Source organism: Triturus cristatus, chromosome 3_2 (genome assembly GCF_964204655.1).
Source record: "Triturus cristatus chromosome 3_2, aTriCri1.1, whole genome shotgun sequence".
Lineage (NCBI taxonomy): Eukaryota > Metazoa > Chordata > Amphibia > Caudata > Salamandridae > Triturus > Triturus cristatus.
Window position 1 is genome coordinate 83263644 of NC_140584.1, and position 23894 is coordinate 83287537.

Sequence of the window (23894 nt, forward strand, 5' to 3'; positions counted from 1 at the left end):
TGTCTGTGGGGGTGTCGTAGTTGAACTCAAAATAATCCACTGTGGCTGTACCCAGAGATGCACAGAAGGGCGGGTCTTCAAGCGCAGCGGGTTGCAGCCACTATGTGGGTACGGCAGGTAAAGTGTCTCTCCATGTCTGTTGTAAGAATTGTGGGTTGTGGTCAGAGTGTGTGTGGCTAAATTAATCTGTGTGCTGAACGGTGGGAGACAGGTTGATGGAACTTACAAAGTGGCCATGTCTTACATTCAGGTTGTCTGATGAGGAACAGAAAGAGCATTCCCCTGTGTCTGGATTGAGAACTCGCCATATGTTGCCAAGCTGCCAGTGCAGTAGCCAGTCAGTGAGGGCCTATGCATTAGATGTGGCCAGTGTGCGTGACGCGGGGTGGTGGAGAGAGGGGGGGGAGCGGTCTAGTGATGTGTCAAGGATGGAGTAAAAAGTCACCTCCTAGGAGCTACAGGATCTCGCTCCAATCAGATAGTCTTTTAGATAGTGTGCATAGGAATGAGGTCTGATCTGTATTAGGGGCATATACCGACCCAACGGGCACAAAACGGCCATTCAAGTTTATTATAATGTCATCTACAGTGAAGGGAACACCCGGCTTAACACAGATCAGGACCCCCCTAGCAAATGAGAAGTCCGTAGCGAACACATGGCCTCGCCACTGCCGTTGAAGCTTGCAGGCTTTAGTCAGGGTTAGGTGTGTTTCCTGCAGGAACACTTTGTGTGTGGATTGGCTTTTCAGGTAGGAATATACGGCGTAACAGCAAGAGGGAGTATGCATGCCTCTCACATTCTATATGATAAAATTAGTGTGGGTCATAAGGAAACTGCAGTGGGGTCCCACCTGTGACAACACCACAAGGGGAGTGGTTCCTCGGTGTGAGGATTTGCGCCAAAGGGCGAGGACAATTAGGGGGCTTGGGGAACTCTGGGCAACCAGTCCAACTGGGGACAAGGAGGAAGTCCAAACAGGTAACATCATTGGGGCGGTGGGGCAACTGGTATCCGCCCAAACTACCAAACTATTTAGGGCATTTTATGGCCCTACAGGCTAACTGGCTGTAGGCCCTGATTCGTAACCTGCAGAGTCAACATCTAGTGGGGTAAATGATGCCTGTGTGAATGTGTGTCGCAGTACAATGTCTAATTTAAATTCTATGCCATGGGGGTACGTCCTGTTGGGCTGTGGTGCCAGCACCTACAGTGCAGATAATACAATGGGAAAATAGAAGGAGCATTAGCAAGGAAAATTGGTCTCAGTGCATTGTCAAACAACGGTGATTCATAAGAGATCTTCCGCAGTCTGAGGGGTGACCCTAGGCGGAGCCATTGATTCAGTTATAGAGGGCCATATAGTGGGGGAGCCATCGTCGCTGAAGGACTTTAAGATGTTGCGTCCAGGTCCAGATTCTGGTTGTGATCATGCATCGTGCCTCTAGGATCACATGTTCCAGGTTTGGAGCAGAGCCAGGCTGCACCGGGAGTCTCTCCCTTTGCTGGTGTGCGAGGCAACATCTTCCTGTGGCAGTTCTAGGGCGCTCCCTCGCATGGGGCGAGGACGTGCTGCTGTAAGGCCAGTGGACTCTAACCATTGCCACACCTCTTCAGCAGGGTTGAATGATTGTATGAAGCCTACTTTCGTCACACGTTGTTGGGCTGGGAACAGAAGGGAGTAGTGTATGTCCAACTCCCGAAGACGCTGCTTGGCCGTAAGGAAGGAGCCTCTCTGGCGTACAGCGTCATGGTGTAATCAGGGAAGACCATAGTAGATGCACTGTCCATTCATATGTTCTGCAGTTTACGTGATGCTCACAAAATGGAGTAGCAATCCCTGTAATAAGTACACGAAATAAGAAGGGTCTAAGATTAGCCCTTGGAGGCAGGCAACAAGCTGGCACACCATGTGACCGTTCGACAGTGAAAAAGGGAGCGAGCTATGCGTTCAGAAATAAGGTGTGATTCCAGTTCTGGTCACTGCATCAAGGCCTTCAACACCTTCCGGAAGTCCCACGATGTGTATAATGTTGCATCTGGATCCTCCCTCAGCGTCCGCCACTCTATTTTCTAGTACATGAAAGCTATGTAACAGACACTGAAGTTGCAATGCTGAGTCTTGTGTTGTTGGCTGGAGCTCAACTATTGTGTGTTCAACGTCACATACTCTGTTAATCAATGTGCGGTGATCTGTGTGCAGTAGGGTGAAGTCTGCTGTAGTCTTGTCAATTTTGTTTTGCAGTGAGGAACGGGTTTGTTCAAGGGTGTTTCCGATGTTTGCTACTGTCTGCATGCCAAATGTATTTTGGCCCCCAAGGACATCTGAATCAGGCAGGTCTGTCTCAGTCTAATCTTGTACCGTCCTTTCCGGCTGGATGATTGCTTTAGCATCACTGGCTGCGTTCCAGAAACAAGGTGGCCCATGACTGGTTCGTATGTTTCAAATGGCTGCAAGAGCTTAGAGCAGTTGGTGGTCCCGCAAATGGAGTCACCCTCAGAGATGCAGGCTCCGTGGAAGTAGGCAGGGGTAAGCTCCTACCAAGTTGTTTATGACCCACCTGCATGTGTTATGGGAATATTAGGGCATGCTGCAATGTAAACAGTCCAGTGCGTCCTCAGACCAGTGTGATCGGCAGCAGTGCCCAGAGGGGGTCGTAGTCGCCAGGACCTGCTTGCTTGCGCCTGCTATGTCGGTGGCACTGCAGCACGAGGAGCCCCATACTCTTGAGTAACAGTGTCAACGGTGTGTGAGGCAAATCCCTTGGAGACTACTTGGAGACTACTTCCATCCTCAAGGGCCAGCTTGCTGACACCCTGCCGGTCTCCGGGGTGTCGCAGCACGAGCAACCCCGGTTCCACGAGGGTCTCCCCGCAGTCAGGAGGGGCAGACGGAGATGCCTTGCGTGCGAGGCAGGTGAGCCCCCAACAGCCGGCGATAAACTGGTGGCATCTTTATGCCTCAGGGCGGGTTCACAGGCACGGTCAGGAAGTAGCAAAGGGGTCTCTTTTCAGGTAGGCTTAAGAGCCAAGGTGGGCCTCCACTCCAGTCCCCACTCCAGAGCCCCCAGCAGGCCACAACATAGGTAATTTCCGGTCCCCTGTTGTCCTCTTTGTCTCAGCCGGGCCCACTTCAGGGCCACAGGCAAGTCTCCAGTTGCGCGCAAGTTTCTAGGGCCACAGTCAGTGCATCCAAGTAGGGAAGGATCAATGCCCCGTCCAGCTTCGGCCACTCAGCGTGCCTCCCACCGGTCTGCTCTGTCCCCACCTCAAAGGTGTCACAAGTTAGATTCCCCATCAAGGCAGTCCAGGCAAGTGGGTCCAGGATCTCTTTGGGCACTTGGACCCCTCTCAGGCCCACTTCAATACTTTTGGGTCCAAGCTGATTGCAGACGGCTACCCCACTCCTCGGGGTCCCGCCACGCAGGACTTCACAGATATTGCGTGGGAGGGCAGAATGGGCCCCCACGGTTCCAGCAGAACCCGGTCAGGCGGGATGTAGTGGGGGCGGGCAAGAACCCAGGACGTTCCGCCCCGCCTCAGCAGGCCTCACTCGGTAGCAGACAAGAGCGCACAGGCCACCACAGTCGCAGTGCCGTTCCGATGTGACAAGGGGTCTAAAGTCTTGTCTCAGCTTGGTTCCAGTGTCAAGCTCCAATCCATTCGTTAAGAGCACAAACTGGTACAGGACACCATCTTGGCCCAGCTGGCCACGGCTTTAAAAAAATGCCCATTTATACAGCACACTAAACAGAATCGTTCTAGGTCTTAATTTTTGGTGTTAATTACTACCAAATTATTACACCCATTTTGTCCGACTTTAAGTATGAAAACCTAGGTTAAAAGCAGAAAGAAATCAAGCTGATAGTTTTGCCGGTTCCATAGTGCATAAACCACTAAACTATTTGATGACGACTCGATCTTTCAGTCTGCAGCACACAGGAATTTCTGCGTTAAAAGCACTAATTCACTGAACTATTTCACAGTTCAGGCCTGCAGGTCACACACTTTAGCAGCAGGCACATTAACATTAAACTATATTCAGATATTTTGAGTAATTTCACTAACCACCTGAGCTATCTAACCAGAACTCACATTACGATTTACTTAATTCATCTCTGCAGCAATTGCTTTTAACACACTAAACTATCTTAAAATACAGTCTGTTCTGACCAGCAAAGCAAGTCAGAGCAGCTTTACCATGCAAGTGAGCATGAGTCACAATTTCAATCCAAGCAAGGGAGACACAGCTGTCCATTCTTCTGTGCTCAGTAAATGGAGTATCACTGTGTAACCCAAATCTGGACATCTTGATCTGTTCTGGCTTTTTGTGCTTCCTATGGCAGACACAGGTGTATTTTGTGCATTTCACAAGGATCAAAAAAGGTAAATATGCATGTGATAAACTCTGCTGAAGGTGTATATCCGGATTTCTTTCAAGGACTCTAATCGGCTGTCAAGGTTGTTATTTAATTGAGGGACCACAAAGACATTCATCTCCTGTCTTAAGAGAAGATTGTACAAGGGACCAATAATAGGTTGAATGCCATCAAGTCAAAGAGGCATTATACATGTTAACTATAAGGAAGTGATCTATGGTGCTCGTACAAATCTTGGAGCACAGAGCTGTTCGCAGAGAAAAGTCTCCTGTTTAAGGAGTATTTTATACAGGTGTAGGAAATGTCACAAAATGTTTGACACCATTATCATGATCAATCACTCAACATTATTCAACACCAATAAGAGCCTGATGATATATTTTTGGATGCAGTAATTTTCATACGATATTCATTAAACGAAGCAAGCTGTGAAAGTATATGGAGCAGATTTTATTCAAAATGATAGAGAATTAATATATTGGCATCCAGCAATAAACCTTAAAAAAACCTACATGTCCCAAAAATTGAGATGCGAAGGTAGGCCCTCCTGATGGTAGTAATGCTCAACGGCAAAACAGAGAAATTAAAATCCACTCCCACCACTCCTCCCCACAAAAAACTCCAACATTCTCAACAATATGAAGATGTTAGGAGCACACTACAGAAAACCTAAGATGTACAGAAAAGGCTAACTGTAAGGACTATCAAAGCTCATTCCAATTTTACATTCCTCCCAGTGGATGACAGTGAAATATCAAAGGCGCAGTTGAAATTACACTGTTCATTATTTTGGTGGCTTAAAGGGGGCTTTTCAAATATACCTGTAAAAGATATTATAGAATCCAAAGGTTTCAAAAGGTTAAGAATATGAGGAAGATAAAGTGATTAGGGAATTTCATTATAACAGATGGTAAAATGAAGAGATAACTTGTACTTACTGATATTAAAGAATAGTGTGTCTGACACTGCGTTTCATTACAATAATCAGCTACTGAGAGGGCTGTTCTGCTGTCAGTACATAAGTGGCAGTTGCACATGTACATCCCTAAAGTACAATATTAACCAGTTCAAGATTCATTCCAGGGAGTAGATAAACATACAGTGAGGTGCACCCAAAAGCAACACTGCAATAAAAATGTTACTTATGTCAAATACTTACAGCAAGTATCCGCTGCTCCCAGTCATGTTTATCATCGGATAAAATTTCCCTAATTTTATTAAACGAGTCTTCCAGATCTCGGCTAGAATAGACCTTGCAATAAAAAGAAAACACAATTAACAGATTATTCAACAGCTCTCTCTAGTGGGATTGAAATTAATTTATATATAATCATAAACCTGATATCAAAACATCAGGGATCAAAACAGAGAGTCCTCTTCAAGCCAGTAGCTCGCATGGCGGATTAGGTAAAAACTTAAAATTACTGTGCAGCGTTAGTTCTTAAGGCCAGTAGCAGTCAGGGCAGCTTAGATGACCACTGAAAATGAATGCGTAGCATTCGAAAACTATTTTGCAACAAGGATCTTGAGAAAAACGTGAAGATGAAATCTGATCTAATTGTGTGGGATCTGCTGAATATCAGCAACATTTAGCTTAAGTACCGCCAGTACGTCAGCAAAGGGATACATTTTAGCTCTATTTGTTTTCACTTTATGCTAAGCACATACAATTTTGCACTCAAATTATTTCGCTCCACCTAAATGAGTAGGACCATCTCTTAAATCTTTGCAAATATAAAAATGTGCAGAATGTTACTGTTACTTCAGGCTCTGATTAAAAGTGTCTATATTTGTACGAGGACAGTGTGTGACCAGAAATAAGTCCGACTGATTTACCGCACTTCAGTCCGGCTATTCCAAGTTTTTGTTTCTCAGATTGGTGAATATCACACAGACCCGGAATTACCATGTCTAAATCTGCATGTAAAGTCCTGCTCCTGAGACCAATCCTTACCATTTAACACTTGCTCTGAGCAGCATTCTGTGCTCCCCCTGCTGTAGAAGGGGCTGAGGCAGGCTTAAAACAATGGCTACACTTGCAGATCAATCCACCCACACATGATCATTATGAACCAAAAAAGACTTCCATTGTCTGTCAAATTACCCTCAAGTCCCGTTAGAGATCCCAGCCCTCGTGGGACGGAGGGGGAGGAAAGAGACACAGCGGGGAGACGGGAAGAACTATGTCCAATGTCCGACTGGGTAGGTGACGGCCGAGGGGGTAAACCAGGGACGATCTCCTCTATAGCTGTTGAGCAGCTCCACCGTGCATCAGCCATGTTGCTCAGGTCTCAGCGATCAGGAAAAAAACAGTTTTTCATGGGTTACATTAGTTACAGTTGCATAGTCAAACACAGAAGAAACTAGTCCCCATTAGCGGAAAAGAGGGAATGGGGGAGGGGTGTGGAGAACAGAGGGCTGGGAAGCAGCTCAAAATCTGGCACACCGGCAGTGGGAGAAAAGTACCACGGGGGCCCAAAAAAGTTAGAGTAAGCGAGCCCATAACCCAGATGGGGTCACTAAGTCCAGTGCCCAAATTCAATCACCGCGGTAGGGCATCTCGGCAGTGTGGGGGGGGACCGTGCAGCATCACGTTCCGAGCCTCCCTCAGAAGTTCCTGTACTCCAGTGCGGTCCATCGAAGCGATGGGGAGATGTTTGGCAGGCTTCTAAACTATCGGGTCAGAAGTGCGGGGTTGCGGAGTGTTCTCCAAAAAAGGCAGCTTCAATGGCTGATGATCTCCAGGCTAATTCAGGCATTTCCATGTGCAAAGGGGCCGCCCACCTCTAGGAGGCTCGTAAGGTGTCAGACCGGGTGCCATGGATAGGCGCAGCAGTAAGTTCTTGATTGAGCAAGGGAAAATCACTTAGTTTGCTGAGAAACACTGGCATAGATTAATGGTACTAGTTGTTGACACTTTAAATAGGAACATTTCTTGGGCCAGATTACAATCACAAAAGATGTGCAATGTAGGGCTTCAACTAGGCCGGCGCCATCTTAAATGCAGGGAGAACAGAGTCTAAAGTGTTGAGGTCAAATGCGACCGTTGTCGTACCCAGACAAGAAATAGGCAGCTGGCAAGCAATGAGTTATTGATCTGGCTTGAGTGATGCACAGTGATAACTGCCTAGACGTGTGCACGATTGAAAAAAAGTACTGTCAAAGTGCGAGCGCAACTAGTGCGGTCGCCATTTTGGGGTCAGGCAGTGTTGAGGGAGTGATTGCCCCGCAGATCGTTTTGGGCTTTAAAGGTATAAATACCTTAAATAGAAGTTGGCCTGAGAGTCGTTGAGTGGCCCTCTTTTAGAGGAGCATCCGCTCGGGATGGGATCTGGAGCTCCGTCAGGCTGCAAGCACCGCAGTCGGACCCACTGGGGACTCCGCCATCCTGCGCTCAACGATACGTGTCAGCGCCGGAGGATTAAATGTAGCATCGGACGGCTACTGGTGTGTCTCAGCGGCAGATCTGGAAGGCGTCGCGGGATGGTCTATGAGGTGTCCACGGTAAACCTAGCACAGAGGTCGAGTCCTGAAGGTAGGTGGCGGCCGGCGGGGGAGAGCCGCCAGCTCACATCATCTCTGCAGTGAGGCAGCCCAGCAGAACCAGCGGCTCCGTAAGCGCTCACTCTGTAAACTTAGAGGGTGAACAGCAGGCAATGAAAATCTTTCCGGGGGGGAAAGGAGGACGCCGGGGCACAGTCAGTGGAACCCGCAGGAGTAGACAGCAGAGGGGGAGAGAAAAACCCGGTCAAGGTGCCAAAGGCAGTTCTCCTTTGGTTCCTAGGTCTAGTACGTCTATAGGACTGAGGGCCAACGGTTTGAGTTCTGATTGGCTGTTTAGGCTAGGGTTCTGAATGGCTACTAGAGCTAGGGTTTCCTATTGGACTTGGGGATTACGGATTAGGCTTTGATTGGCTGTTAGGGTTAAGGCTGTGACTGGTTAATAGAGCATGGTCTCCCATTGGCTCTAGGGTTTAGGGTTAGGGTTCTGACTGGGTAGGGCTATGGTTTCATTGGCCAATAAGGCAATTTTAAGCATAGGGCTCAGGGCGTCTCAGCCCGGGCATCATGGCTAAGGGCAGAGAGGACAACGGCAGTTGCCTGGTCGGGCTTAGGACCATAGATGCCGTCTAATTTTCAATTATGAGCCCTTCACATCCGCCAACATCCAAACACAGTATCAGCAAAGGCATTCTACTCATGCACCACAAATAAACCTCAGTATTGAACCACTACAAAACCCCACAAACCACACCTACACACAATTCTACCCCAACACAATGCCACCTTAATTCTCACACAAAACGCAAATCTGTCCTACACCACTAACACATCCACCACACATTACCAACAAAACACGAAGCCACATTATACATAACTTTAATGAATCCAGACACACACTCCCTGTTCAAACAAAAAAAGCAGCTCTATCCTCTACTTGCTCCTAACAGATCTCCTTTAATCATGACAAAACCTATACTCAGCCTTTCATCACACCAACACCCGCCTCCTCTTTTTACCAATTACACACAACCACACAATCCTTACACGCCACTTCAACACACACATGACCTATTCAGTGATCAAATCTAACACAAACTCATAACTCTTGTTTATCTCCTCTTACACACCACACTCTTTTCCAAAACACATCACCACCCCTGTACTAATCAAATACCACTCACCAGCAGTACTGCATATTCAAATCTTTCAAAGAAAACCACTACACCAATACCTCCTCTCACTATTCAACAAAGACAAAACACACAAATCTCAATATATTATATTCCTTACACATAAATTCCATTACTATGTAATCATGGATCTATATATTTATTATTTTAGTCCTATTGTACAAGAAAAAAGAAAAAATACTCTCCCAAAAGCCTTACTCTGGCCTACCTTCACCCTACACCTCTATCAATGTATCCTCTATCTTCACTTTCTCTCATCCCAAACCCTTTCTACTACTAATGATCTCCAAAATAACCTTTCCTAGACTCCTCCCTCCTCTACACCTCCTGGCTCACCCCAAACATCAGTTTACTACTATGAACTCCCAAACAACCCAACTAAATTCTAGCTCATGTTATCTCTTCTTTGACTCATCCCAAACCTCATTTTTCTACTCTGATTCTCTTTCTCCCTAATCCCTTTCTACATGCTCTTCCCTCCACCATCTCTTCTTTACTCATCCCAGATCTCAACTTACTACTTTTATCTCCCAAATAACACTTCTGGTTTCCTTCCCTCTTCTTAGGTGCATTTCTGTCTTTTGTGTAATTTGTATTGATCATTGTGTATTATGATGTTATGTACAGTCTTCATAATTGTTTTGTTCTTTGTTTGTATTGCTTTTTCTCCCTCTGTTCTTTGTTGAACTATATATTGCAATTTGTTATTCCTCATCAACAATAATTGTGGGGCTCCGGTCATGTTGAAATATTTATTGTATTTGTGATATTTTAAAATGTAATGATTTATATGATCTATGCCTTTTTGATAAATTTTGATAATTAATTGGTCTATGGGATTTCTATAATTTTGGATGAATTACCAAGTTTAAAAGTTATATTAGGGAGAAGCTTTTGTTGTGATTTATTGTTCCTTCCCTCTTCTATCCCTCCATTACTCTATTCAATCCAACTAACAGACTTGCATGTCTTCCGCTAAAATTAACGCGCATCTCCCTATACTAATACTAAACTCATATTTTCGTATACTAATCTACCACTAATCCTTTTGGGTTCCGGAGTAGCGTGCTACTCGCCAAAAATCGCTTCAATGCCTCATCGTTGGTAATAAGCGCTATATAAATACAATTAGAATCCAGAAAACACACTTTCAGAACCTCAAGGCCCTATCCCTTTCCTTTGCCAGTTACCAGATAAACTGTATATTGTCTTGAAATCGCTTTGTCCCTCCATTGGTTTTAGGTGTTTAAACATTAGGCTTGTGGACACTAGCTGTTAACATAACTCAAATTTACCATGATTATTCTAAAATTCAAATTAGCAGAGCACTGACTGTAGTAAGGTAGTGAATATTCTCAACCATACCAATGTCTTGTAGCAGCATTTTTGTGCAATTGCGGTGTTCTATGCCTTCATGACTTTGCTGATGTTTGAAATTAATAAATGTTCTTGAACAGTCTATAAACTACAAGTAGCCATGATTCCGGGTTTCACAGCTAAATTTTATCTCCACACCAGTTTATTGTGCATTGTGTTTTGCATTTTTTCTACTATTTGACATCCTCTTTATACTGTAAATACATCTATACAGTATTGAGGCATTTTTCAAGTTTTATGTACTAACAACTATGACTGAAGTTTCACATTATTCTAGCAAAAGTGATAGCTATGTTGTACTCGCCCTACACCATCTGTCTTGAGCTAGGCCTCAACTATTCACCTATTATCTAATGGGACAGACAGAGAGCCCTAGAAAGAAAACTCTATTTTAGAGTGTGTGGTTGATCCTGCACGTTCTAGAGAAAAAAGCATCACAATTTAAATGACTTCATTATCTTGGCTAGAAATATGTGCATGCTTAAACGGCAAAATATACCTGTAGTGTAACTTGCTATTTTAGTACATATTTTAAGACAACTAAAGAGTACCAGCCTCCAGACATGCTTCATGAAACATACTTCTGCTCAGAACTGTTTTGATCAGAAGAGACCCAGGTGGCAAAGATAGCACTCTTGATGAACTCTTCTCCCCCCACAGATATTGCAGAGGATAAATGGCATGGTGTGATGCTTGAATGGACGATGACAGAGAGAGACAGACGGGTGCAGGCCTTGGGCAAGTCAGAAACTAATTAAGTAAATTGCAGCCATAGACCTACAACTTCACATCTGCAGTTTGCCACTTCATCTGCATTCAGGGGCAGGGTTCACCAGTAATGAGGCTGTACTGCAGAGGAGTGAGAAGATAGCAAGGGTGACTCTTGCTTAAAAATGTGCTCTAAAACCACAAAAAGAGAATAACATTCACAATCAAATGCTGACATCAGTAAAAACTGGTAAAGAGCGAGACTTGAGAAAACGGGTGTCTTTTGAGCCTCAATTTCGAATATTAGGAGCCTGCTAACACAAATCATTATCAACTTTCGTACTGAGCAGACTAGTCTTTCCACTGACACTTACAAATGCACTACATCATGTCAAGAGTATGCAACTCGGCTACCTTCATATTTATTAAGCCCCTTAAGAAGGAACTTCCTTCGATGGGCAGGTCAAAGTTGCAGGAACACAACTTGGACAGTTCAAAACTCTGGCAGCCAATGCATCTCTAAGAGATCACCACTGCAGATAAAAATACTTCTTTTAACAATAGCAAACATGTGACAAGCCAATGCAAGACGCTGCATTTGAGTGTAGTAAAGAACAAGTTACTTACCTTCGGTAACGACATATCTGTAAGAAACATAGGTTAGTTATAGATTCCTTACCTTAGAATTACCCCCAGGCGTCAGTACCTCTGCGCGTCGAAAGGTGGCGTCGGTTGGCTCCGCATCAGTCGTTGGCGTTATGATCGCCGGGATGACCTCAGCGTAGCTACTTAGACGCCACCCTCGTGCACTGACATCAGTTCTGTACACTACTTTCCGAGCCAGAAACGCAGAGCCATGCAAGACACTGCCCACTGGTGCACAAAACTAGGGCCCTGAAAGGATGTCCTTAACCCTAGAAATCAGTTCGCAGAACGGGGAGGATGGGTGGGGCGGTACGAAATCTATAACTAACCTATGTTTCTTACAGATATATTGTTACCGAAGGTAAGTAACTTGTTCATCTGAAAGAAACAGTTATAGATTCCTTACCTTAGAATAGATACCCCGGCAATACCAATACCAACCCCGGAGGTGGGTCTGCGAACCAAGTTCACACCAGAAAGTCCTGGAGAACAGAACGGCTCTGTCCGTCGGTACCCCGTCGCGGTACAGTTAGTTGCAGCTCTGTACCGCGACGGGGTACCGACGGACAGAGCGGGGCCCCCTTCCCTGAGCTGTCGCCAGGTAGAGGTGAGGTGACTTATCCTACTTTTATGGATATTCCCAGTAATACCCGACATCTACGCACAGGATTACTGGTGTTGTATTATCTTTTCATTTATTCACCATATTGAATGTAGCAGAAGCATTTGTCAAATCATTCTGGTCCTGAAGAAAGCCAAGATACACTAAATTGATCGGAAGGCTGAAACATGTCGACCTATACCCATTGAGTAGTTTTAAATCAATACTACTCTTTGCACTGCTTTTTAACCCTGCCAGTGAGAGCAAGCCAATAAAGATATCCTTTTTGCATTCATTAGGCAGTTTTAACTCCCAACCGTTTATTTATTTTCTCTCTTTTGCGCTGCACTCTCACTACACCTATTATTCACATATGGGATTTTAGCATTCCAAATTAGATAGTGACTATCTCTTCAAAACATCCCTGAGCTCCTTCCTCACAGTGAGGAAGTTGTAGCCCTCAGTAGGACTACATATGCCCTGATGAGCCAGCAATGTACGGAGGTGGAGGGCCTCCTGACATAGGGTCACCCTGCCTTGTTTCTTGCAGTACCACATGGCGGTGGTGTTGTCCGTGAACACCTGCACTACTCTTACCCGAACAGAGGGAAGGAAGGCTTTGAGTGCAAGACGGATCGCCCGAAGCTTCAGAGGGTTAATGTGGAGCCAGAACTCCGCCGGAGACCAGAGGTCTCTGATCTACGCCTCTCCCATGTGGCCGCCCCATCCCAGAAGGGATGCGTCTGTCATCACTGTGAGCTCTGGTTCGGGAAGGGAGCGGGATCTGTCATCGACCCAATCCTGGTTCGTTAGCCACCACTGCAATTGTCGTGCAGTGCCCTCCGAGATCTGGACGCAATCGAAAAGATTCCCCTGATGCTGAGCCCACTGGAACTTCAGGTCCCACTGCAGAGCCCGCATATGCCACCTGGCATGATCGACCAGCAGGAGGCCATGAGGCCCAGCAGCCAAAACCCGGGATAGAGGCTGAAACATCGGAATCATAGCCCAGACTCGCTGTTCAGGAGGATAAACCCGAAACTGCGTCGTGTCCAGAACCGCTCCGATAAAGAGGAGCTTCTGTGAGGCGGGCAGGTGTGACTTCGGCACGTTGATGGAGAATCCCAGCGAATGCAGAAGGTCGGCCGTAGCCTGGGAGGTGGGAGACGGCAGCCTGGGGTGAGCCTGCCTTCAACAGCCAGTCGTCGAGATAGGGGAACACTGGAACCCCTGATTTGCGCAGATGAGCTGCGACCACCGCCATCACTTTTGTGAACACCCGAGGGGCGGTGGTAAGGTCAAAGGGGAGCACGGTAAACTGAAAGTGCTCGCGGCCTACCGTGAACCGCAGGTAACGCCGGTGGGCCAGCAGGACGGGGATGTGGAAGTAAGCGTCCTGCAAGTCTAACACTACCATCCAGTCTCCAGGGTATAGAGCATGCAAGACCTGAGCGAGAGTCAACATCTTGAACTTCTCCTTCCAGAGGAAGCGGTTGACGTTCCTGAGATCCAAGATAGGATGTAGGCTCTTTTCCTCTTGGGTACCAGAAAGTAGTGGGAATAGCAACCACGACCTACTTCTGGGGCAGGAACGCGCTCCATTGGCCAAGAGAGTCGTGACTTCCTGTTGAAGAAGGCCCAGATGAGCCACCGACATACGATGGTACTGAGGTGGCATGACTGGGGGGGTAGCCTCGAAGGGGAGGGGGTAGCCTCGAAGGGGAGGGAGTAGCCCCTTCGGACTATCTGCAAAACCCACCTGTTCGACGTGATGGTGCGCCAGTGGGGGAGGTGATGGCGGATCCTGCCGCCCACTGGCGATTAATGGGCCTGAAATGTCAGACTAGGAAGATTTGGAGGCGGAAGCAGAAGGGGGGTTTGGTGGACAGGCCCGCTCGCTGGCCCCCAGAACCACAGCGGTGGTTCCCACGTCCCCGGCCGCGCCAAGGTTCTGGAACTTGTGTCGGCCTGTGGCTCTGGGTAGGACGTAGTGGGGCACCCCTTCCGTAGCCATGAAAGGGGCGAAAAGCAGACTACGCTGGGCGGTTATAGAGACCCAAGGACTTGGCCGTAGCCTGGGAGTCCTTGAAACGCTCTAGAGCGTGGTCTGCTTTGTCACCAAAAAGGCGACAGCCATCAAAGGGCATATCCATAAGTGTGCTCTGGACATCCCCAGAAAAGCCAGTCGATCTCATCCAGGCGTAGCATGGAAGGGCTACCAACGTGGAAATCGTCCTGCCTAGAGAGTCGGCGGTATCCAGCCCACAGCAGATGGTAAACTGCGCTGCGTCCCTCCCTGTGGCAACAGCCTCAGGACACTGAGGCAGCACTTGTGCAACCGTGTCCCACATAGAGTGGGAATAACGGCCCAATAGACATGCAGGCTTTACCGACCGCAGTCCCAAGCTGGCGGAAGAAAAAAATCTTCTTCCCAAGATGATCCAGCATCTTGGATTCCCTATCTGGTGCAGCGTTAGGGAATGCGCTCTTGGAAGTAGAGGCTTGAACCACCAAGCTCTCAGGGGTGGGGTGTTGGGAGAGGAAAGTGGGGTTGCCCGGGGCCAGGCGGTGGCTTCGGGAAATCATCCTATCCACGGGAGCCCCCGTGTTGGGCCTGGACCAAGTGCCCAAAAGTATGTCGGTGAGGGCTTCATTAAACGGCAGCAGAGGCACCGAAGAGCTCGCTTGCCGCTGAAGCACCTCTGTCAGGAGGTTAGTCCTAACCGCCACCAAAGGGAGCTCGAGGTGGAGAGCCTCGGCCGCCCTACGCAACACCACTACATAGGATGATCCCTCCTCCGTAGCCACGGTAGGAGGAGACAACATGCCAAGGTCTGGGGAGGTATCAAGACAACTGGCATCCCCCAGGTCCTCTCTCCAGTCCGGATCATAATCCAACTGGTCGGTCAGAGGGTCACCTGACCCCTCCCAGTCCTCCTCCTCGCCCTCGGGTGCCAACCTGGCCTGAAAGGGACCCCAGGAGTGAACAGGGGCACAAAGACACCACTCGGCGAAGGATCCGGCGTCGGGCGATGCTGGTTCGGCTCTGTGTCCGCACCAGGATGGAGGACGGGGTCGACGCCGGCAAAGAGTGAGGCTGCAGTGCCGCAGGAAGGAGGTGTAATGAGGTCAACTGGCGCTGATCCGGATCCAGGCCTGGATCCATGGGAGCCCTGTGGTGCCGGAGCCGCCGGCAGGGAAGGCCTAGGACCCCCAACCAAGTCAACGGGGCCCAAAGGCGCGCCGGTGGAGTCGGGCTGCCCAAAGATGGCATGGATCGCCTCGGAAAACTGATGAAGCTGGGCAGGGGTCACTCAGGGTCCCGGGAAGGGAGGGAAACTCTGAGTCGACCCTTCAGGAGGGAGGGGCACTGCCCGCATCTCTCCTCGCACCAGCCGACCAACGCGGAGAAGTCGAAGAGCGACTAAGTTTCTTCGACTTCTTCTAGTGCTTCGACTTACCTGACCCCGAGTGCGAAGACTTGGATTAGGAGTGGTGATGGCTCTGCGACCGGTCACTCGACCTCCCTCGCGCGGAGCCGACTGCAGGCACTCAAGAAGCTTTCGAGACTGCTCCTGCAAAGACTTTGGAGGCATGGTCCGGCAGTCGGAACACGACTTGGGGTCATGGTCGCGCTCCAGGCAAAAGAGGCACACGCAGTGCAGATCTGTCACCGACATCAGTCGGGTACAGGAACCGCGAGCCTTGAAGCCGGACATCCCTACGTGCACTAGGAGTCGGTAAGACTCAAAAAGACGTTGACAAAAGTTGCCCAAAAAATTCAGTCAAAAAGTGACTGGAGGCACCACTCTCTCCAGATCTGTGCTGGCTGGTCGGAAAAAGAAAGAACTGACGTCAGCGCGAAGGCGGCGTCTGAGTAGCTACCGCGACGTCATCCCAGCGATCACGACGCCAACGACGGACACGGAGCCAACCGACGCCACCTTTCGACGCACAGAGGTACTGCTGATGAAAATCTTTCCGGATCCAGTCTGACACCTGGGGGCAATTCTAAGGTAAGGAATTTATAATTAACTGTTTCTTTCGGATAAATGTTTCACAGACTCAACATCCGTTTACAAAACAGGATATTGCACAGTACAGTCAAACCTATGACAGATTGTAATGGGAAGCAATAAACACCTTCTATAAAGATAACTGTGCTGGTCGAGCAAGATTACATGTTTACAGGAAGACTGTCTTTTTTGTCCAAGGACATCATGATGGAAGGTTGCGCTATAGGTAACCCTTGAGCGTATTTCTGGAATTGAATTCAAAAACAGTTTATTTAATACAAAAGACTTGTCCCTTAACGCGCTGTACCTAAAATTTAAAAGAAGTGGTGGCAATCGGCCAAAACACAAAAGAAAACTAAGAACTAACTGGATTCAGTGACACTTGTACAGTTCATACAAGGTGTGCACCTTCAAACAATGCATATCGAAAAATGATGGCCATTTTCTGTCTAAGAGAGGGAACGAGAGAAGAACAGACCCTCTGTTTTGGTTAAAGGGGAAATCTCCAACTGACTTGTCCTGGCAAATACAAAGATGACAGAAAGTTCCTCTCACGGTCAAGAGAATTCATGCCTTCCTTAAAGAATTGTTTCAGATGCCAACACACCAGAGTGCGAGATAGCCTAACTTTATTTTAGGAGCAAACAGCTTCACTTTTGGGACAGTGGCTTTTAAAGATCATTCGCTTTCAACAATGGTAGCACAAGGATTTTCATGATAAAGAACATTGCAATTTGAGACACTCATTGAAATGTAAAGTACTCCATATATACAACAGTAGTATCTACAATATTCAAATTAATTCTAATAAATTAGCGAGGGGCATAGTTTCAGGCTATACTTCAGTTTAAAAATTAAGAGCGATTAAATCTGGGGCTGAGTCACCTTACCTTGGCTACAAACAACTATGCTGTGCCAACGGCATAACCTCTATGTCTATTTAGATAGGGCCATTGTTTCCGTATATTCACCTCCTGTGTCAACCCAATCGCAACCCCACCTTTTTTAAAACCAAAATGGCACTTTCAAGAGAACACTGACGTGATAGGAAAAGTTTTAAGTCTCAAAAAAGCATCAAACTCCTAAGCAAAGCAAGAAGTGTCTGCTGTTTTCTGTGTACTAAATTAAAAGGTCTTCACAATAGTATTAAACGTGATGTACAATTGTTGAGGCCACTAGACTATGGGCAATTTACATGAATAAAGGGCCAATCACACAGACTAAAGAACTTAAATAAACCCTGTTATGTAATTAAGTTATTGCCATTTGCATAGCACACAGTCTGACAATACTATGACCATGCAGCATTGTATGTTCAAGTGTTTCCATCAAAAAGACCGAATGATCCTGTGATGATGTGTTGTTAACATTGTGCTCTTGTCTCTCTCGGGTTGGATAACATTGATTTATTCATCAGGGTGTGGATGTGTGATTTTGTTGTCAGAGAGCTATGTTGGAGGGCATGAACCAATTGTTTGCACAATCCCTTCTTGATGCAATTCTTTTACTGAAAGCTGCACTGTAAAGTGGTCTTTACAGTGTGCACTCCTATTCGCGAAATGACACATTCTCATGCCATGTTGACCGATGGTCAAGCTTGTTGGTTCTTCTCTGAAAGTATACCTTGAATCCATGGATTTAAAGTTGGTGCTGGATATACATGAACTTAGTAAGTACTCTACAATCTCTCTAGGTTTCCCATTAACCTCCATTAGTATCTAGCTCCAGTCTACATTCAGTGTTCTGAGTGACTTTAAGGAGTTGATCACTCATTTTGTGATACTTGAGTTTCTAGACTGTTCTATGTCCTCTTTATATTTATATGTTATGTTGTGTGGTGGTTCAACCCAGGACCTATCAAGAGTTGTCTCCACCAGTAATGGTTCAGACGCTCCTGCTCAGGTCTGGTTGCGATGGTAGCAGTGTTGCTTCTCAAACTACTGTAATTACTTAATCCAGAGTACTGATTTTGTGCTAAAGCATGAACATTACATAATCCCAGTAAAAATAAGGTCTCTCCCAATCACTAAGCAGAGCAACTACGGCACATTTTTAATTCAGCCCTAATATGGCAGACCTTATAAACAATATGATCAAATTGAGCTTTTATCAATGAAGGGTGGTCAAAGTCCCAGAACCACTTCTCTTGGCACTTGATCTGAACTTACCACCATACTCCTTTCTTACTGGTTCACATAACCAATAAAAACTTTCGATATGCAGAGCTCATACTATGCGTACCCTTTCGCTCCTACAGAATGCCGGTTATTGCAAGTCCCTTACCCCCCACTCTCTGATGTGCATGAGTGAACATGGTAGAGTAATTAAAGATGTTGCGAGTTCATTAACTCACAGCAGTTTTTCTGTTTATCTTTATATGCAATCAACGTTGTCCTGCTGAAGTGTTAAAGATTCCTCCCTTAAATCCATACACTTTTTAATCTGTCCAAAGACTTTACAATAAAAAATAGGAGTTTTAGCATGGTAAGGTAGCTAACGGTATATGAACCAAAATTGCCCTGGACTAAGATCCCTTTAAAACTTCTAATTATATCACATCAGCTCAAACTATTACCTGTGCCAATCATCAGTCTTACTAAATGTGCATCTGATCTTGAATACAGAAAGTACCACATCATAATTCTCTAACAATTATTTACCTAAAAATGCCTCTACTGAAAGCTACCAAAAAAGTACCGATGTGGACAATGTTCCAAACGTTCCTCTACACAGGTAGCTTTATTGAAAGATGGCCTAGGTTGTTTGAAGACTGAGAAGTGCTATCAATATCACTGCATACTGTGTAACCAAAACATGCTCAATCTCATTAATTGGCATTCTGGCAATGTTTTGTCCCTACTATAAGAAGGGTATATTGTCACTGATTGTCTGTTTGGCTGCCCAAGGTTCTACAAACCTTTTACCTTAATCGTGGCAAATCTTTCCCAAGCTCAATCCAACAAGATGGAAAAGGACTGGACCTTCTACCACTACACCCTGTTCAAGAACCTACTCTAGACATGTTTGGTGCTTTACAAGAGGCCTTTCCTAAGAAACTTATTACAAGACTTTGTTTGACAAAACTGGTTTAACAGACCAAATTAATAAAGATATTATCATCCCATAACTGACCTAAAGGATCCTATTGTATCACATTAGAATATTCAAAGTACTGATATATAAATACAAAATAGTTTAAGATGACAGAATTTTATATCATACTTGTATTGTCGGGACATCTTCAAAAGCCTTGATAAAGTCATCTTCATCCACAGCTCCTGCTCCTTCTTTAGCAGCTCCTAGACAAAGCAAATAAAAGCAATCATGCACTACAGAAGTGCTAAAACAGAAGCTATTTCAACAAACAGTTCTATAACAAGCTTTTCAACATATCTCAAAATTGGAAATGCACGATGTATTACTGCATATCACATATGATAGTGTTACTGGATCAGACTTGCAACAAGCAGGATTTTTTCAAGCATTTGAAGAGAACTCTTGTCATCTTATTAAAGGCAGTGAGATTGGTAATTCACCCCGACCGTTCTTTGTTAACAAATGTAATTTCAAAGGGATTCTGTTCTTGAGCTTCATCATACGGATGAGTCTCCTCAGGCCGGCCTTCTTTGTTTACTTGTATATTACCTTGGCTCTAGCTTCATCCCATTTCATTTTATTTTTTTCTTGTTCTTTCGGATTCCAGCATCACCCAATGCTGTCATTTGGGCACATGCCCTCGTTCTTGCATTGTCTTCCAGAGATTAGCTAACTTGTAGAAACCACTTTTTCTGCCAAGGAATGTTGAGAAGGGGAAGGAGACTGTTGCTGAGAATTCTTAATAAATTCCATAACTTAAATGTTATCCTCCTTCTTTACTGCAATTAAGGGCTCAGGTTTTAATACGTCTGGGCTAAACTTAAATTAGGCAAGTGTAAAACCATAATTTTTGGAATTTTATGTTATGTGTATTATGTAAAACTCCTGAAATTACGTCATTATGCCACTTCATGTAATTGTACACAATTTCCGGTAAAAATTGAAAGCAAATGCACCATTTGCAGTACAAAATGTACTGAGAAAGCAAGGGAACAACATAATGTGAACAACTCGTTTGGAGTGCTTTTGTTTTTTGCACTGTTTTGTGCAAAATGAGTGTGTGTGATGTGTTTTGTTCCAAGATATAGAGCAAAAGGACAGATTTACAATTTGCATATTTACATGCCATTCTGCAGAAATGTAATGTAATTAATCAAAAGCAAATGCAAATTCCTTTTTTTTTTTTTTAAAAGAATTCGTTATTTGTGATTAATTATACAATATACAGTTGTTACCATTCCTTTTAGAAAGACAAAAGACGAAAAAGAATAGAAAAAAAATAAGGACCTTGAAAAACAACCAAAAAGAAAAAAGAAAAAATCTCAGAAGTGTACAAATTATGCACATTTTATTAGTTTACCCCCCACACACACTTGACCCCACCCTCCCCACCCATGAGAGGTTGGACTCATTCAAATTAGTTATTAATGCATGAAAAACTTCACTAATAATTATCAATCCATCTAGACAATGGTTCCCAAATTTTTAAGCATTCAGATCGTGCCCGCAGCTCCCTCTTTGCATAGATCGCTCTCTCAAAAGTAGAATTCGCCAATAAACGGGAAAGCCATTGGTGAAAACTAGGAGGGATTGGATCCAACCACGCCAAGGCTAAACATAGGTGCAGTATTGCCATACCAATAAATACCAGTTTTTCTCCTGGCTTCCCTTGTAGTTGTGAGTCTGCCCCGAGTCCAATCAGAGATGAAGTATGAATATAATCCACCCCTAGCACTTTCTTAAAAAAGGTAGAGATTTCGTGTTTCAAGCCACTTAAGGAGTGACATGAGCTGAACATATGATCTAAATCTGTTTGATACATTGCACAGCGGGGACACGGAGTTCCTTTTCCAGTCCCCCATTTAGAGATTTTCTTGGAGGTGTAGTAGAGTGAAAAACAGGCCTTGTAGTATTGTGCCTGAAGCCGAGCTGGAAATAGGATTTTCTGTGCTAATTCGACTGAATAGAAAAATAAATTTTCTTGGATGCCTATCTCAGTTTTCCGTTTTATTGCTCGAACCTCCATATCATCCGACATTAATGAATTAAAGTAACTGTAAACTTCCCCAATGGAAAGCGGTCTATTTTTCCTTAATCGGTCTATCATGTCATTGTTGGCAAATCCAATTGAGCCTCCACCTTTTTTGCTCAGAAAATCTTGAACATGGAGGTATTTATAAAAATCTCTTCATTCTAAATTATAGGTCTCTTTAAGATTATCAAAACTAACTATGTCGGACAAAGAGTAGAAATCAACAAGTTTAGACAGGCCGGCCTCACACCATCTTTTAATAATAAGATATTTAAAAAATTTCAGGCAAGTTAGGGTTATTATCTATTGGTGTGTAATGGTTCAGTCGACCCAGCCCTAACAATTTCCGAGCTAATCTCATAATTCTGTACCCGCCTAGTAATGTTTTGAAGAGGACTTTCTTGTAGTGGCTATCATTAAGGAATCTCCAAAACCACCCCCATGCGTCCTTGCCCATTATATGTTCTATAGGGGTAGGTATTTCCTCCATAAAACTATTTGGTGGCTTTTCCGATATGAGGGTTAGATTGGCTGATAGGGAAGTGGCCCAGTAGTATAACCTAATATTTGGTAATGCCAAGCCTACCCTTTGTCTTGGTAAAGATAACAATTTATATGCTCTCCTTGGCTTATCATATGCCCAAATAAAGCGAGAAAATAGGTCTTCAATCTTTTTCAGACATAGAGTAGAGAATTCTAAAGGAATTGCCCTTAAAAAATACAAAGATTTATGAAAGAAAAGCATTTTAATTATATTGCATCTACCAAGAATCGACAAGTGTAATTTATGTATTCTCATTAAATCAGTTTTAGTTTTAGCGATCAAAGGATTAATATTGCCATTAACAATTTTGTCGACATTAGCCAAAACATCAACCCCAAGATATGTGGCCTTTTCTACCTGTCTAGCATCGTTAGCCATGTTTATATTACTACATACAATTTGGGTTTTAGTATTATTAAGGGAGTACCCCGTGAGTCGCCCAAATCTCACCTCTTCCGCCTCTCAGTCATAGCTATTTCAGGGTCAGGGGTGACTATCGCAATGTCGTCAGCATAGGCCGAAGTTTTAGTGTTCCCACCCTGTGATTCCATAGGCCTAATCCTCCTGTTATTTTCAAGTTGCCGTAAAAAGGAGTCTATGTACAGTACAAATAGCAGAGGGGAGCTTGGACAACCCTGTCGGGTACATCTGGTTATTTCAAATAAGTCTGTGAGGACCCCATTTACAGAAAGTCTCGCTCTAGGATTAAATTATAACATTTTAAAAGCCTGTATTAGTCCCTTGCCGACACTGACCCTCGACAGGGCCGCCCATAATAAGGACCAGGAGACCCTGTCGAAGGCCTTCTCAGCATCAAAAAGTATAAGTGCAGTTGGGGCTCCGGTAATATTAGCGGTGTCAAATAGAGAAATAACTCTCCTAATGTGGTCAGTCGTTCCACGTCCTGGTATGAAACCATGCTGCTGCGGTGAGACAACCTTATGAATGACAGCAGCTAAGCGAATGGCCAGAATGTTTGAGTAAATCTTACTATCGGCATTAATTAAAGTGATAGGACGATAAGAGCCAGGTTCCAGTGATTTGTGCTTAAGAAAAATAATGATTTGGGCCTGTGTCCAGGATTGTGGTGGTTTCCCTCCTTTAAATACATGTATAATCAGATGTAACATTATCTCTTTTAATTGTGGGGCAAACTTTTTATAAAGCTCTAAAGGTATATCATCCAACCCAGTAGCTTTACCGCTCAGAACACTATTGATGCAAAGCAGAATATCCACCCACAGGGGAAGATCCTCGAGTTGTTTTTGATCTTCCTCTGAGAATTGTGCCCTTAAACCTTGATTAAGATATAAAGTAACATCTCCCGGATTATAAAGAATATCTTTGTGATATAGATTTTGATAGTCTGAATAAAATACCTTCTGGATCTCCAGTTCTCCCTTTTACAGGGTCATTGATCTCTGCTAATATATTTTCATATGTATAATATATCCATCAACAACAAAATCTCAGATTTTTTCTGCACATGCTTGAAAAGTCCCTAAAATGTTACACACACACACACACACACACACACACACACACACACACACACACACACACACACACACACACACACACACACACACACACACACACACACACACACACACACACACACACACACACACACACCACCTCCCTCTCCCCCCCCTTTCAAAAAGGCCCAGGTGGGGGAGGAGCCTAGCGCTTGACCAAGATGGCCGCGTGAGCCTTGAGCTCCCGAGACCCTCGTGCCCTCCGTCGTCTATCCTGTATATAATCCTGTTTGTATGCATGGCATCGTGTAGATGATTTGTCAGGG

The 23894-nt window shown here is 45.1% G+C and overlaps 1 protein-coding gene across 2 annotated transcripts in view; it reads right to left on the minus strand.

Moving 5' to 3' along the window:
• The window catches only part of CLASP1 (cytoplasmic linker associated protein 1), a 1312099-nt gene that overhangs the window by 816129 nt on the left and 472076 nt on the right, over window positions 1-23894 (minus strand). For both annotated transcript variants that reach the window (XM_085647275.1, XM_085647274.1), the window contains exons 10-11: window positions 19641-19717; window positions 5537-5629 (exon numbers count right to left, since the gene is read on the minus strand). In XM_085647275.1, coding sequence (XP_085503401.1) covers window positions 5537-5629; window positions 19641-19717 — 170 coding nt within the window. The remainder of the gene's footprint in view (window positions 1-5536; window positions 5630-19640; window positions 19718-23894) is intronic.